The 17,623-nt window shown below is 38.6% G+C and overlaps 1 protein-coding gene across 5 annotated transcripts in view; it reads right to left on the reverse strand.

Moving 5' to 3' along the window:
- SORCS1 (sortilin related VPS10 domain containing receptor 1) overlaps positions 1-1,198 on the reverse strand; it is a gene marked incomplete at both ends in the record, with an annotated part of 539,831 nt that extends 538,633 nt beyond the window's left edge. For all 5 annotated transcript variants that reach the window (XM_080694691.1, XM_080694692.1, XM_080694694.1 and 2 more), the window contains one exon: positions 641-1,198. In XM_080694691.1, coding sequence (XP_080550817.1) covers positions 641-1,198 — 558 coding nt within the window. The remainder of the gene's footprint in view (positions 1-640) is intronic.
- Between the last annotated feature and the right edge of the window lie 16,425 nt (positions 1,199-17,623).

Raw genomic sequence — 17,623 nt, forward strand, 5'->3', positions numbered from 1 at the left:
AAAGCCCCAGCTTTCAAAACACACTTGCTAGCGCTGTTGGCTGTTGGAAGATGCTGGAGAGTTCCTGCCCTGAAACTGCAACCACTGTGTCCCCCAACAGAGAATACACTAGAGGCGCCTTATATTACACCTAGTTAGCCCTTGTGAGGAAGAAGGGGAGCTCTGCATAAAAATAAAAGAAAACATCTCCCTATAGGAGTCTTTTTTATCCTACTTAAGCTGGTCCATAAGTCTAGCAAGTAAAAGAAAAGTCACTTCAGGGAATGTCAGGCCGCCTGGAAATTTAACCCTTTAGTCCCTGCTTTAAGAGTACTTTTAACCCCTTTTGTTGGCCTGGTGTCCGGTGGTTTCCACTCACAATACCACCCAAGAAATCATGAATAGGATCCATCAGCTCAGCTGAGAGCTTTCTTTTGGGATTTCGGAGAAGGCTCTGATGGTGCAGGTGGGGGAGGGAGGTAGAGGTTGGCCTTCTAGTGGGTGCTAATAACTCCTGAGGGCGATGGGCAGAGAAGACTTCAGCGTGCAGCACCCCTCAAGTCCAGAAACCCCATTCTCCCTGAATTCCCCATCCCATCGCACAGCCAACTTTAACCCTTTCCATCTTTCACCCCTTCGCCCACAGCCCCACTCTACTCACGCTGCTGTTGTGGCCAGACCAGTGGACCATGGCTTGGTTGTGGGCTGAGTCGCCGGTCAGCGCAAATGTGGTGCTGGTCAGTCGTAGCTCCTCCATCCTGAAGCGGGTGGCTTTGTCCGGGTCCCGCTCCTGAGTGCCAGGCTCCGGCTGCCCTCCAACCCTCAGCACTCCCCGGGGACTCCGGCTGGAGCCCTCTACCTGTTCTGCCTTCTCCGGATCCGCTGCGCTCCGTCTTCTCCGGTCGGAACGTGCAGCGACCACGGCGGACACTCCGGAGCCCCGGGCCCGCTCCAGGGACAGCGCTTGGTCCCCGGGGGCCACTGCAAAGAGGGGGCGCACCGGGAGGGGCAGGGGCGTGGCAGGAGCTCTGCCCGCCGGCCCCCGGCGAGAAAAGTCCCCCGGGGTCGTGGTCCAGCGCGGGGCCGCGCTGGGGGGCGGCGGGGGGCAGCAGGAGCCGCCGCCGCAGGCTCGCGGGGCGCAGAGGACCAGGAGCCCCGCGCCCGCTAGGAGCGCGCTCAGCCCGGCCGGGGAGCCGCTGCCGGCGCCAACTTTGCCCATCGCGGGAGCGGAGAAGGGGGTCCCAGACCCCAGGCGGCGACGGGCGCTCAGGACCCCAACTCCATCCAAGTTGGGCGGCGGCGGGGCGGGCGCAGGCGGCGCCGGGCAGGTGGCCGCCGCGCTCCCGGGCTGGGCTGGTGCCGAGCGCGGTTCGGACGGAGCGAGCCGCCGCCGCGCGGGGGTGGAGCCGCACTGAAGTCACGGCAGCGGGGCTGGCGCGGGAGGAGGCGGGCTCGCGGGCTCCGGGCGCCGCGTCCCGCCGCCGAGCTGCGCCGCGCACCGGGCTGCGGGCACCGGGGGCCCGGCCCTCCCCGCGGCCCCCCCGGCGCCGCCCCCGCCCGCCGCCCGCGCCCCCTTCCCGCGGGGGCCGCCCGCCCGGGCTGCGCGGCGGCGAGCGTTTCTGATCCCTGATTTATTGATTCTATCAGTCTCGGTGGCTGTTTCCCCTCTGCTCTTGTTTCTGGTCTTTTGCAGTTTTTAGGAGGCAGGGAGGAGTGGGCTCTTCCTCTTCCCCTCCCTTATTCTCTGAGTTGGCATCTGGACCTTACTCTGAGCAGAGACTGTGTGTCCCAGCCTGGGGGGAAATCCCGGAAAGGCAGCAGCAGCAGAGAGTGATGTAATTAAGTGTGTTTGTGTGTGTGTGTGTGTGTGTGTGTGTGTGTGTGTGTGTGTGTGTGGTTTGGAGGATTTTCCCATGGATTGTCATGCTTGGATTCTTTCCCCAATCTCCTAAAGCATTCACTGTTTGAACTCAGTCTTTCTGCCTGCAATCCATTGTGAGAACACGTTGCTGAACCCGAGGTTCCATTTGGTGCTCTGTAGGTATTTATGTCTGGGCTTCCTTAAGAGACTGCAAACTCACTGAGGTCAGGAAGATCTAATTGGGAATTCCTGGAAAGAAGTGGACTGTTTTACTTTTGTATCTTCAGTGCTCAGCACAACCCGACATGGCAGGAACCGTGTCTGTCATCAATTCAATAAATATGTATTGTGAGTTTTCTATATATCTGCATGTGAAATGCATACAGGGAAGGAGGTGCGGTGCACCGTCGGTCCGGCGTCACTTGGTGCCCAGCATAGTGCTCTAAGAGGAGTCTTGAGACCCTCACCAGAGACTGTGCTGGACACTTGTCACTATTTGCGGTCAGACCTCAAGTCATGATCTCTTAAGTTCTCTACACTTTGCAACCAAGTGGTAATATTACATGACCTTTAAAATTTCTTCTCTTAAAATTCTATAATTGTATGATTATAATATCAACTACTGTCCAAAAGTTCAGATGAAGATTTATAGGAGGTAAATGGGCTTTTAAAATTTTAAAGATTTCCTCCAATTTCAAGCCTTTTTCAAATAGTTTGCTTCCAAGGGTTGGAATGCCTTCAACTTTCTATGTAATCTAATCTTCATCTACCTAAGAACATTCTCTTATGCAGGTGGTGATTGTTAAACTATTGGGTAGAAGGGCTTCCAGGAACCCCAGTACCATAAAAAAAACTATTTAATGCATATTGTCTGATTGAATAATTGAATAACACAATAGAATTGTATTCCTTCCAGTTTCTAATTATATATATTGTGTTCATTTTCACACTTAGGATGGTAACTTCACTGAAAAATCTGAATTCTGAGTTTGAGATGACACCAACTAGAAAGTAATATAGAGTGATAATTACTCTTCGATTAATGAAACCCTTTCAATTGCTGCCCCAACAGAAACTTCTATGATATTAATCCAATCCAGAGAGGCGTTATGAAAAATCGATCCACATTGTTGTTCTTATGACCAATGCAAGAAAAGTGCAAAATACAAAAAGAAAAGGCTTCTCAGATGTTACATTTGAGTACTTAAAAGGACAAAAGAGTGCACTTTCCTCACCAAAGGATACAGATGCACAGTTCTTCCGAAAGCATCTTTGCTACACAAGTGGGACTCCTGCTAAAACAGAAACACTGTCTGGCAGGCGATGGCTTTTAGATGAAGAAGAAAAAAGTCTGAAGTCCTAGTTCCTCCCCAAACTGCAAGTGTTCTTTGTCAAAACCCAAGACAGTCATTTTCCTCTCATCAGAAAAAGGTTTTTAGAGCTTTGCAGGATCATTTGCTTAATGTCTTCTTTCTATGCCCTGCTAACCTCCTTTCTAGGCTGCAGAAGTGTGGAATTCCTCTAAGAAAGGAAAAACAAATTAAAAGAATTGGAACCCAAATAAATTCCCAGCCAAATATAGGACTGGAAATGGCAAAATGGAAAAGAAGAAATTAGCAGATTCAGCTTTTGTGGGGGGGCTTGTCTGTGGTTGTCATACCAAAATCTGGATTCTTTTAGTTCCCAAATGAAGCTTTTTCTGAAGAAAATTGGGACAAGTTGAGTAGATTTGTTTTCCTTTCCAGAGTATATAATAACCATCTTGCAAACACACCTGTTAGAATGATTACTCTAAAGTGAAATCATTTGCAACCCATTTGCTCTGAGTAATAGTGTGGGTGGGTGTGCTTTCACTTTTATTTCTTGCTCCCCATTGACTTTGGCCAACAAGTAGAAAGGGAAAGTACCAGCAATTCCCTAAACCACCCCCCACTTTTCAGAACACTACAAATATCAGGCTGGTTCTTGGGAAAAAGTCTATTTCAAAGTGTTTTCAATCCAACAGCCTACTAAGCCACCCAATAGGCTTTATTAATATAATAAAATAAGATTAGACCATTTATTAGGAAAATAATTGATATAAAAGTAAAGGTTATATATTGTTACTCTCTATGAGCTTTTCGTTATTCATATAAAAATTGTGGTCCAAGTTTCCATTATTTCTCAACTGTACTATGTAGCACAGGAGCCTTTTTACTGCGTCCCCTACCCCAAAGCTTCCTTGTTCTCTCCTCTATTTATACTAATCATCTCCAAAGTGGTATGCAAGTAGCAAAATAGCATCACAAGTAGATACATTTATGTGCAGAAAAAATAGCACTTAGTGATATATTTAATTTTAACCAAAAATAAGATTTAGTTTATTATATGACTGATTAACAATTATATTTACCTAGGCATGGTGGTGCATGCTTGTAATCCCCATGCTTGGGAGGCAGAGACAGGAGGATCTCGCAGGTTTGAAGCCAGCCGCGCTGGCTGCAGAGACCCTGTTTCCAAATAAAAATGTATAAAAATAGGTCTGGGAGTATAGCTCGGAGGTAGAAGAGTTTCCAGGAACCCTAGTACCACCAAAATAATAATAATAATAATAATAATAATAATAATAATAATAATAATAGAAAAAACAATGTACTATAGTCTTCAATTATTTTATTTGAACCTGTTGTTGTTGCTGTTAATTATTTAAAAAAAAAACCTACACAGGCATAAGGACCAAAGCTTCCTTATCTTCCTCCTTTCCCAGCGTCTCCCTCAGTGCCTCTCAGTGCATGGTTCATTGAGTGCTCAATAAACGTGGGCTGATTGGCTGAGTAGCACCTGTGTAGCAAGACTACCTGCGCAACTCCTAGCAGTGAGCACTTTGTAAATCAGATGTGCTCTCTGTGAGAGACTGGGCTAAGGATTTTAAATGTGTCGCTCATGTGGTGCTTTTTTGTTTTTAAAAAGATTATCTCAGTTAAAGGTAATCACTTCCCCAGTTTACAAAGGATACTGAGCAACAACTAGAGTCACACTGCAATTTAGTACAATGAGCACGGCTTCTGCAAAGTCATCCCTGTTCCTGATCGGTACTTAACATTATGTAATGCTCTTTCTTCTCCAATCCAGCGGATAACAGATAACACATATGATGACTTACTATGTGTCAGGCACACTAAAACTATGAATTGCTTTTAGAAATGTTGAGCACAAAACTTTGGAAACAAGTTAGCAGGTTCTCTAGAGAGGGAGGAATATGTATGTTCCACTTCCATTTGCTTTAACTTGGTATCTGGGGGAGTGATGCTAAAGACAGAGGGTCAGTCACTGTTCTCATAACTGCACAGCAGGAAATACAGGCAAATTCTTATATAGGCTTTCCGTCTTCACCTATTCCTAGGTTTCCCCATTTCTGATGGATACTTTGGCTTTAGCTTGCACTAAATTACATTATATACCTCATCATTAGAACAATGTCTTTTAATAGCTCTAAAAATACTTGGCTCCCCTTCTATACCATTAACACATGGTATCTTGCAGTTCACATCAATTTCATGAAAAATCACAGAAAGAAAATTGGGGAGAATCATTTACAGGTCATTCTCATTGCTTGCCAAACGGATTTGTGAACTGTTTTTTATTGCCCTTTAAAATACTTTCAGGTATTAACAAATACTGGCCTCAGTCTGAATCAAGTCATAGAATCTCTTCTCATATACTCAAATCTAAGTGGCTTTAGCAAAAGGACTTAAGCCTTCTTATCTGTGAAAATAGTGCTAAGATTATCTACCTGACTCGTAGGGGTTAGAGAAATTAATTCAACTTTGTACATCTCATGTAGATAACAGTAATGCCTTGAATTTGTGCAACTTCTATCAACTAGACCTCTAAACTCTGTGTGTGTGTGTGTGTGTGTGTGTGTGTGTGCGCGTGTGCACGTGTGTGTGTGTTACTTTCTTTTTTTCCCTCTCTTCTAGTTTAATAAATCTTGCAGCAGCTTCAAAAGATAGGTAGGGGGCAGTTTTTGCCTGCATCTTACAGAATAAAAAGACATTTATACAAGGTCATAGAGTTAGAGACAAAACTTAGAACAGAATGTTGTTATCTTTTCCCCTCATTTATTCTTATTGCCTCAAATTTTTATATATGTGAGATAAAATTCCAGATTATTTTTATTTGGCTATTATGCATTGTTTACAGAATCATTTCAGGTTTCAAAGGATGGTTTGTATAATTATATAGGAAAAAAAAATCATGAAATAATACCAGTGTCATTTTGCAAACTCAAGTATGCATATATATTTTTCCACTTAAATATTCATTCTTAATACGAAATAGATAAATGTACACTCTAAATAATTTTATTTAGAAGATGATATTGTTAAACTTTAAAATATATATTTTAGGAAATATAATGCATTAACATAACTTCTTTATGGTCTTAAAATGATCTAAAATCTGTGAAAAAGCTACTTCTATGATCTCTTTCTAGCCTGTAAGTCCAACAAATACAAGGCTTTGATGTAGTAAAACAAAAACCAACTTTGTGATACTTTTTCTACCCTAGCTTTCCTAAGTGTACAAGTAAGAATAAATATACTCAGATTTCTAAAGCTCAGGCTACATTTCCTTTCATTTCGTTGGGAATGCCGACTGGAGGAGAGGAGCAGAGGAAAAAAGAAGCTATTGCTGAAATTCTTTAGCAGCCAGTGACAGAATAGCCGAAAGCTTCCATCTCACGAAAAGAAGTCTTTGGTTATTTCTGTCTCTTTTATAAAGAACTGAGCCCAAGATAAATGAGGTTAATATTGCTGCCAAATTCCATAAATTTTTGAGGTATGATATTTCAGCAAAATTCTCCTCTGCAAAATGTACCATAGCCTTTGAAGAATAAAATTTGGGGGGGGGGCTTCTTAAAGAGAGACATGAGTTTCTTGCAAAAATAAAGAACAAAAAGATGAATAAGCAGAACAAGCGAAAAGACATTAACTGCTTTGCAGTATTCCATTTCTCTGTTTGATCTGGACAAAGAGCAGGTGTCCTTCAGCCCCCAGGTCTAGATACTCCAACAGCGAGTTCATCTGTGGTCGTGGCATTGAGGTACACAGAAGAGGAATGGAAGAGGGATGGTGAAAGGCATGACATTTATGACGTCTGTCTGCCTCAGGTGCTTGTAACCACTACAATGTGAGGCTTAAAATTGTGCACTTTGAAACGAAAATCATAACTTTACATGTCATGAGTACCACTCACTAGCTATATTGCCATTTGACTTTCAAAACTTTTGTTGTCTAATATGTAAAATGGAAGTTATACCACTTGTTTTCTTAAGGCTAACTACGCAGTTCAGGTTAACTTGTTATATCACTTGCTTGTATTAGACTAAATACCCAATACAATTTAAGTGTTATTAAAGTCAGTTCACACTTCAAATACCAGTTTCAATGTGATGTTCAGCAAGCTTCCTCAATCTGCATTTTAAATGGAACAAATTAAAATCCATTCATATTTTCCAAAATCAATTTATTCCTGCTAAAAAAAGAACATTTTAAGACCACCATATTCCTGTATATATAAAGAGTAGGAAGAAGCTGTTGAAACTTAGAAGTTTTGTGTTGGAAATAAATTGAAAGAATGAGATAAACTATAGTCTTGCTATTTTCCATACCAGTCCTCTCTGTGATTGTTACACAGTGAATCTGTATCTTGTAAGCTTCTCAGAGTCAACAGTAGTTTGGGCAAAACTAAGCCTTTGACTATGCATTTGACTTATTCTCTACAGCTTAGAAACTTGACTTTAGAAAAAGACAAGGGAATCCCTTATTTAATGTATCATGGAGTACACATAAGCATTATATTCCAGGGCTTTTCACATAGTTTTAAGTTATAAATGAGTTTGGATAAATGCATGGATTAGATCTATGTATTTTTGCCATGGAAAACTACTATTATAATGTGCTCATCTACATTCAACTCTTCAGTGACTATTACCAGGTACTCCTATATGTCATATTATTGGTTGAAGTAGGTTGAAGTCTGTTCATTTTCTAAAGTCAGGGATAGTCTAATGAGCCCCTATATAAAAAGGCAACTGTTTTATTGTTAATTTGGTGTTGTATGCCTGCTATCCAGATACTAGATTTTGCAGTAGCCCTAGGTTAAAATCTTATATCCCATTTCTCTATCTGCTAGACCAATTATCTGATGTTTCTAGATTTTGGTCCGCTTACCTAATTAGACTTAAATTATCTACTTTTACTTCCCTGATATATTCTGAAAATAGATTTATCCCTGAATTCACCTTTCTCTGGTGCCTACCAGCCCCTCTGTGTAATTTAATTCTAGGTTCCTATCTGCCATTTCCTATGACATCATCTCCTAGATTATGGTGTGATATGAAGGAACATTTAGAATTTATTCATAGAATTTTAAAGGCTCTTCTTATGGAAGTCATCTTCTAATATATTTTGGTGCTGTATTTCTTTACCTAGTGCTAAGTGTGGTAAATGTTTCTCTTTTCTACAATCTCTTGGCTCTCTGAGCCTGTTCTAACATTGCATTTCTATAATTCCAGTCATGTGTCTTACTCATCCATCTCTTCTGTTAGACTATGAGCTCCTGTAGGTTAGGAGTCAGGTTATATATTTCTATCTCTTAGCCTCAGTTCATAACCCAGTGCCTGCACAGAGAAGACATTCAGTAGGTGTTTGTTGAATGAGTGAATGACAAAGGTGATGTTCTCACATCTTTGATAGTCTTTCTTAATATGGTCAGATATTCATCACTAGAATGAATCATAGACACCCACCAGAGATGTCACATACAGCTAAATTTACACCTTGGAGGAAAGTTGAATCAATGAATAAAGCAATTTAAGGAAAACCATCATTAATTGAAAGTGTTCATATTTTTCAACCTATTGCTGTTAGCTGAAGCTACTTTAGGGAACTCTGCCCAATAGCATTGACAATGCTTGTCAGCATTTCAAAATTATTTTAAAAATCGCATTCAAATGTAACCAACATCCATGAAAGTGTCAAAATCGTAATGATATATTCACTCAGTGATTTTATTTTTACACATGCATGCACATGCATGCACACACAATGAAAATGTTAATTTACTGAACCACAGTAGCCATTCAACCATGTATAAGCATATCAAAGCCTCCTGTTGTGTGTTCTAAATGTATATAATTATAAGCAAAAATAAAAGGTTCTTAATATTATACAGTTCAATTTGTAAGTGAATCCAAAACTAATCTTTATATCTAAATCTTTCTATTCTCAGCTTTAAATAGATGTTTTCTTATGCCATGTTTCTAGAAGTTGTATTCTTTTATTTATATTTGTAATCCATCTGGAATTACTTTTTATGTATATGACAGGAAGTTGAAGGTTTGTGTTATATTTATATGGATACCAACTAATCCAGCACTGATAATTTAAAAAGACCATCCATTCCTCACTGGATTGCTGTGGCATGTTTATTGTAAAACAAGGGACTGTGTGTTGGTTTCAAAATTTCTTATTTTCCTTAATTGATCAGCTTGTCAAACTCTGTGCTTACCAAACACTTCTTAATTACTATAGCATTACAATAAATCTTGAAATCTGATGTGAAGTCCCTTACTTTCCTTTTTTTTTTGTGTGTGTATGTGGGTTTGGGGATGGAACCCAGGGGCATTTGACCTCCGAGGTATACCCCCAGCCCTATTTTTTATTCTTTTATTTTAAAACCAGGTCTCACTGAGTTGCAAAGGGCCTCACTAAGAGCGGAGGCTGTCCGCGAACCGCGAACCGCCATCCTCTGGTCTCAGCCTCCCGAATGCTGGGATTACAAGCATGTGCCACCACGCCTGGCTCAAAGTCCCTTACTTTCTCTACATTGCTTAGAATCATCTTGTCAAGTTCTTAAACTGCTGGACTTTAGGTGAGTTTGATGGCCCCATGCCTGTAATCCCAGTACTTGAAAGGGAGGGGCAGATAGATTGCAGGGTCAAACCCAGCAGCCTATGATAACTTAGTAAATTCTGTTTCCAAAAATAAATAGGAATAGGACATAGCTCTGAGTTAGCGCAAACATGAGTTCAACTCCTAGTACTGCAAAATAAACAAATTCTTTAATTAACTAAACTTCCATGTTCTTTTTTAAATATGGAATTGCACTGTATTTATAGATAAACTAGGGAGAAATTACTATCTAAAAATATTACACTTTCCTACCCATGAATATGTTATTTCTCTACATTTATTTGGATATTTAAGTTCTCTCAGCAGTATTTATTAGTTTTCAATGTAGAAATGCTCTGCTTTTTTTCAGAAATTTATTCCTAGGTATTTATAGTGTTTGGTAGAATTTTGGTTATTATCTTCCTACCTTAATTTTAAATTATTTTTTCTAGGGTATAAAAGCAAAATTAAATTTGCATTGATTTAATTAACTAGTCATTTATTAATTGCATTTATTAATTTTAATTATTTTCTTAATATTTCTTAGAATGTTTGTGTACCTGCTGACACCCTGTGAAAATTTAACTTTTTTTTCATATGTGCCATGGATTGATAGAGAGATTGATTATTGTTTGTCTTAGAAAAAATATAATGTGTTCTCAATATAAATAATGGTAATATACAATCTTTTGTTGCAGGAATGGGCTCACAAAATTGTGGGAAAGATTTCAGTATTTCACTATGAAGTATATTGCTGAAATGTTTTCAAAATGACTGCTATATTAACTAATTTTTATTCTCAGTTTGCTAACCACAAAATATGAAGAAGTACTGAATTTTATTGTAAATATGTTCTGTACCTTTAGAGATGGTTACTTATTTTTTTTATTTTGTTCATGTTAATTAATTTTTGGATATTATGCTAATCTTGCATTCCGGAACAAACTCCACTTAAACAAGATCTATTATTCTATTATATTGGCAAATTTTATCTACTTATATTTCACTTAAGCCTTTTATAAGTATAATCATAAGGCATTTTGTCTTTGATTTTCTTTGCCAAATTTTGAAATCAAGATTATGTGACTTCACAAAACAGTTCTGTAGTTCCCAGTTTATATTCTGGAAGAGTGTGTATAACACTGATGTTATTTCTTCTGTATGTATATGGAGGAAATAGTCATTGAAATGATCTGGGTTTGCAGTTTATATGAAGTTTCATTTACATATAAAATTTCTTTAAGATATATCAACCAATTTAGGTTTTTCATTTATTTTGGTATTCATTTTGATAATGGAGTTCTCAAGTACTTTATCTATTCCACTGAATTTTCAAATATATTGGCATATATTATCTAATATTACTACATCCAATTCTGTAATTTTTGACTAATAATCATGTTATTTTTAATCATTTTTAACCCTTATATATCATTATATCTATTTTTATTTAATTGTTTATTGGTGCATTGTAGTTATACATCTTAATGGGGTACAAGATGATGGAGACATACATGCACATATCACCCAGTTAGCCTTTACCCAATTCCCACCTCATTCCCTCCCCTTCCCTCCTTCTCATGTTTGGCTTAGTGAATGACATTGATATGTCTGTTAAAGAACATTTGCGCATTAGAGAAATTCCCTCTTTCTCCCTCTCATCATTATATTTCAAGTTAGTTTCATGTACAGATCATATAATTGAGCCATGGTTCTCAAGCCTTCTCAAAATCTTTGTTTTTAATTGATATATTTATATTATTTATATTGAATGTAATTAACAATTACATTATGTTATAGATTAGCCTCAAGATTTTGTCTAACACAAACAATAAAAACTGAGAAAGAATCCGACTCAAAACAGCATAAAAGCCGGGCATGTTGGCATACTCTTGTAATCCCCACACTTGGGAGGCAGAGACAGGAGGCACACAGGTTCGAAGCCAGCCACACTGGCTTAAGAGACCCTGTTTCCAAATTAAAAAGTATAAAAATAGGTCTGATAGTGTAGCCCAGAGGTAGAAGGGCTTTCAGGAACCCCTGTACCACCACCAAAAAAAAAAAGCATAAAAAAGAATAAAATACTTAGGAATAAACACTATTAAGGAGGATAAAGTCGTGTACACCAAAAATCTATAAAAAGACATTGAAGGGCAAAAAAAAAAAAAAGGAAAAATACCCATATTCATAGACAGAAATATTTAATATTGCTAAAATGTTCATAGTATCCAAAATGATCTACAGATTCTATGCAATCTTTATTAAAACCCCAAAGTAATTTTTTACAGGAAAAAAAAGATTATTTTTTTTAACAATTTTTTTATTGAACATAAATAGTATACATTTACACTATATTTGGTGCCCTCCCCCCCCCGCCCCCGTTTTCTCTCCCCCCCCCACCAATGGTTGGCCAGGTTAACCATGTCTTATTCATAATTTTACATATGTTCAGGTGAAGATGCTCCTTAATCAAGATCGGTCTTTCTCCTCTCCTATCTTTCCATTAAAACTTAGCTAGTATTTCCCCTCTAATATCTGGGGTCCTACTGGTATCCTTTGTGTTTTCTAGTTTGGGCATATTAGAGGAAACATGTGTATCTTCTCCTTCTGTGCTTGGCTGATCTCACTTAACATGATGCTTTCCAGGGCTTTCCATCTTCTTGCAAATGATATAATTTTGTTCTTCTTTATGGCTGAATAGAATTCCATTGTGTGTATTTCCCACAGTTTTGCTATCCATTCATCTGTTGATGGTGATCTGGGTTGGATCCATATTTTGGCTATTACAAATTGTGCTGCTATGAACATAGGTATGCATATGTTGCTGTATTTCTCTGAATTCAACCCTTTTGGAAAGATACCCAGGAGTGGTATAGCTGGATCATATGGTGGATCTATTCCCACCTTTCTTAGGAATCTCCACACAGATCTCCATAGTGGCTGAACTAGTTTGCACTCCCACCAACAGTGTAAAAGAGTTCCTCTTTCCCCACATCCTCGCCAGCATTTGTTGTTGTTTGATTTCTTTATGCTTGCTACTCTCACTGGGGTTAGATGGAATCTCAGTGTAGTTTTGATTTGCATCTCCCTGATGGCCAGTGATGAAGAACATCTTTTCATGTATCTATTAGCCCTTTGTATCTCTTCTTTTGTGAAGTGTCTATTTAGTTCATTTGCCCATTTCTTGATTGGGTTGATTGTTTTGTTGGTGTAGAGCCTTTTGAGCTCTTTGTATACTCTGGATATTAGCCCCCTATCAGAATGGTGGCTGGTAAAGATCCTTTCCCATTCTGTAGGCTTCCTCTTTAGGTTATTGATAATTTCCTTTGATGAGAAGAAACTTTTTAGTTTAATGTTATCCCACTTGTTTATTCTTGCTTTAATTTCCTGAGCTTTGGAGGTTTTGTTGAGAAAGTTACTGCCTGTGCCAATATGTTGTAGTGTTGAACCTATGTTCTCCTCTACTAACTTCACCGTCTCAGGTCTAATTTCTAAGTCTTTGATCCATCTTGAGTTAATTCCTGTGTTAGGTGAGATATAGGGGTTTAGATTCATCTTTTTACAAATGGTTAGCCAGTTCTCCCAGCACCACTTGTTGAAAAGGCTGTCTTTTCTCCAGCGTATGTGTTTGGCCCCTTTGTCAAAGATTAATTGACTAAAGATGTGTGGGTTTGTTTCTGTATCTTCTATTCTAATCCACTGGTCAGTATATCTGTTTTTGTGCCAGTACCATGCTGTTTTTACTACTATTGCTCTATAGTATAGTTTGAAGTCTGGGATTGTAATGCCTCCTGCGTGTTTCTTGTTATTGAGAATTGCTTTGGCTATTCTAGGTCTTTTCTTTCTCCATATGAAGTTCATGATTGATTTTTCTAGGTCTCTGAAGAATGTCACTGGTATTTTAATGGGAATTGCATTGAACCTATAGATCAGTTTTGGCAGAATGGCCATTTTGATGATATTTATTCTGCCTATCCATGAGCATGGGAGATCTTTCCATCTTCCAAGGTCTTCTTCTATTTCTTTCTTTAATATTTTATAGTTTTTGTTGTAGAGGTCTTTTACATCTTGGGTTAGGTTTATTCCTAGGTATTTTATTGGTTTTGAGGTTATAGTGAATGGAATTGTTGTTTTTGTTTCCTTCATTGTGGATTCGTTGTTGGCATAAAGAAAGGCCACTGATTTCTTTAGGTTGATTTTGTAACCTGCGACTTTGCCGAATTTGTCGATCAGCTCCAGAAGTCTTTTGGTTGAGTTCTTTGGGTCTTCCAGATAAAGGATCATGTCATCTGCGAATAAGGATAGTTTTACTTCCTCTCTTCCTATGTGGATTCCTTTGATTTCCTTCTCTTGTCTGATTGCTGCAGCAAGAGTCTCAAGGAATATATTGAAAAGGAGTGGTGATAGGGGGCATCCTTGTCTTGTTCCTGACTGAAGCGGAAATTCTTGCAGTTTTTCCCCATTCAATATAATGTTGGCTTTGGGTTTGCAGTATATTGCCTTGATGATGTTGAAGTACTTTCCTTCTATCCCAATTTTTTGCAGTGTTTTTAACATAAATGGGTGTTGGATTTTGTCGAATGCTTTTTCAGCATCTATTGCTATGATGATGTGGTTTTTGTTCTTGGTTCTATTTATGTGGTGAATAACATGTATTGATTTGCGTATGTTGAACCAGCCTTGTTTTTCTGGGATGAAACCGACTTGGTCGTGATGAATTATTCTCTTGATATAGTTTTGAATGCGTATAGCTAGTATTTTGTTTAGAATTTTTGCATCTATGTTCATTAAGGATATTGGTCTGTAGTTTTCCTTTCTTGAGGTATCTTTATTTGGTTTGGGGATTAATGTGATACTGGCCTCATAGAAGGAATTTGGAAGAGTTCCCTCTCTTTCAATTTCCCGGAACGTGTTATGAAGTATTGGTATTAGTTGTTCACTGAAGGTTTTGTAGAATTCAGCTGGGAACCCATCTGGGCCTGGGCTTTTCTTTGGTGGAAGAATTTTTATTGCCGTTTCTATTTCTTTGGTTGTTATTGGTTGGTTTAGGCTTGCTATGTCCTCTTGGTTGAGTGTAGGAAGGTTAACTGTGTTTAGAAATCTGTCCATTTCATCCAGGTTTTCAAATCTATTGGAGTATAAATTTTTAAAGTAGTTTCTGATAATATTTTGAATTTCTTCACTATCAGTGGTGATATCTCCTTTTTCATTTCTAATTTTGGTAATTTGAGTTGATTCTCTTTTTCTTTTGGTTAGGTTGGCCAGGGGTTTATCAATTCTATTAATCTTTTCAAAGAACCAACTTTTTGTTTTATTGATTCTTTGAATTGTTTTTTTGTTCTCTATTTCATTTATTTCTGCTCTAATTTTGATGATTTCTCGTCTTCTGCTGGCTTTGGGAATGGATTGTTGCAGAATTTCTAGATCTTTGAGTTGTGTCATTAGGTTCTTTACTTGGTGGTTCTCCGTCCTTTTTATGTGGGCACTCAATGCGATAAACTTTCCTCTTAGTACTGCCTTCATGGTGTCCCATAGGTTTTGGTAGGTTGTGTCTCTGTTTTCGTTTGTTTCCATAAATTTCTTTATTTCTTCCCTAATTTCTGCTCTTACCCATTCGTCATTTAGTAGTGTATCATTCATTCTCCATGAATTTGAATACTTTCTTTCGAGTTTCCTGTTGTTGATTTCTACTTTTATTCCATTGTGGTCTGAAAAGATGCATGGGATTATATTACATTTTTTGAATTTGCTGGTATTTTCTTTGTGTCCCAGGATGTGATCTATTTTGGAGAAGGTTCCATGGGCTGCTGAGAAGAAAGTGTATTCTGTAGTTCCTGGTTGAAATACTCTGAAAACGTCTATTAGGTCCATTTGGTTTATGGTTTCCTTTAGTTCTAAAGCATCTTTACTCATCTTTTGCCTCGAAGATCGATCCAGTGGTGTGAGAGGCGTATTAAAGTCTCCCAGAATTATTGCATTTGGGTCTACTTGGGATCTTATGTCCAGAAGGGTTTGTTTTACGAATGTGGTTGCACCCACATTTGGGGCATAAATATTTACTATCATTATATCTTCTTGGTGTATTGTTCCTTTTAATAAAAGGAAGTGCCCTGATTTGTCTCTTTTGATGTGTTTTAGTTTAAAGTCTGTTTTGTTGGATATCAGGGTTGCTACCCCTGCTCTTTTTCGGTCACTAAAAGATTATTAAATGTATAGGGAACAACACACACAAAAGTTCCTCAATAGTCAAAATAATTTTGAAAAAGAAGAGCAAAGCCGGAGATGCTACAAAGCCTCCCTCAAAAATATAGTACACACCACATGCAGTGGAACATACTGGATGCAGCTGCTTGGTACACTGAGGCAGGAGATATGCAAGTTCCAGACCAGCTTAAGTAATTTAGAGAGACCTGTGTTTAGGTCTCTCTTAATGGGCTACAGATACAGCTCAGTGGTAGAGCTCCTTTAGATTTGATTTTCTCTATGTAAATAAAAACAAAAGGAAGGAACGAAGGAAGGAAGGAAGGAAGGAAGGAAGGAAGGAAGGAAGGAAGGAAGGGAAGGGTATATTACAAGCTGGGCACAGTGGTGCACTCTTGTAATCACAGTATTTGGGAGGCTGAGATAGGAGGATCAGGGTTTGAAGCCTGCCTCAGTTACTTAGTGAGGCCCTCTGAAACTTAGTGAGACTCTGTTTCAAAAGAAAGAATAAAAAATCGGTCTGAGGGTATATTTTGGGGGTAGAATGTTCCTTGGTTCAACCCCCAGAACCATGAAAAAAGGTATATTACAAAACTGAAATGTTTAAATTTTAGTATGGTACTATCATAAAGACACACATAAATCAGTGGAACTGAATAGAGATCTCAGAAATAAAACCATGCAAACAGTCAATTAATTTTTACAAAGATGCCAAAATACACATTGTGAAAGAATAATTTCTTTAGTAGTGTTGAAGAACTGGATAGACCCATGCAAAACAATTAAAGCAGACTTTATGTTACACTAAACATAATGGCCAATTTAAAATGTATTAATGCTGTAAACATAAGAGCTTTAACTTTAAAATTCCTAGAAGAAAATGTAGAGAAAAAACTTCCTGGATTAATCTAATTTCTTAGATATGAAAACAGCCCAGATAACAAAAGCCAACAGGGATAAGTGGGACTCTAACAAACTAAGAAGGGTTTACACAGCAATCCATGCAATTAACAGAAAGAAAAGTCAACATACAAAATGAGAAAAAATATATTTGAAGATCATGTGTGTGATTAGGGGTTAATATTCAAAATTTATGCTACTACTACAAAGCAATAACAAAATAAAACAGAGGGACTTGGTTTTAAAATGTGCAAAAGACATATCTTCATACTTTCCCATATACAGTTACTCTTTTTTTAAAACTTCCTATTTGAGCTGCTTATTCCCAATAAAAGAAGGATGTTGTCTTGTCCATTGATGACATGTAGGAGAAGAATTTTATGTGCCTCTTTGCCATCCGTACAGATGACTCCTTCATACTGCTGGATGGGATGGGACCTCTAGTCCTCCACTAAACCAGGACTGATTCGTTCTTGGTTGGGGGAGAAGTTCCTTGCTTTGCTTTCTGCACAGCATCAGCAACTCCTACATGAGGATAGTCTTTTAACCACTGAAAGATAAAGTCCCAACTCTCCACCAAAATTCCCTAATTTAGGATTACCATGTGGTCTTTACCACAGGAGCTAGAGTTTCTTATTACTACCTTGAGGGAATAAAAATTCTGGATCCCTCACTATCTTCTCTTACACTCTACACTGGCTTCTGAACACTGTCTTCTCTGGTGGGGCCTCAGCAAACCGCACTACAG

The sequence above is a fragment of the Muscardinus avellanarius genome (assembly GCF_963383645.1).
Source record: "Muscardinus avellanarius genome assembly, chromosome: 4".
NCBI lineage: Eukaryota > Metazoa > Chordata > Mammalia > Rodentia > Gliridae > Muscardinus > Muscardinus avellanarius.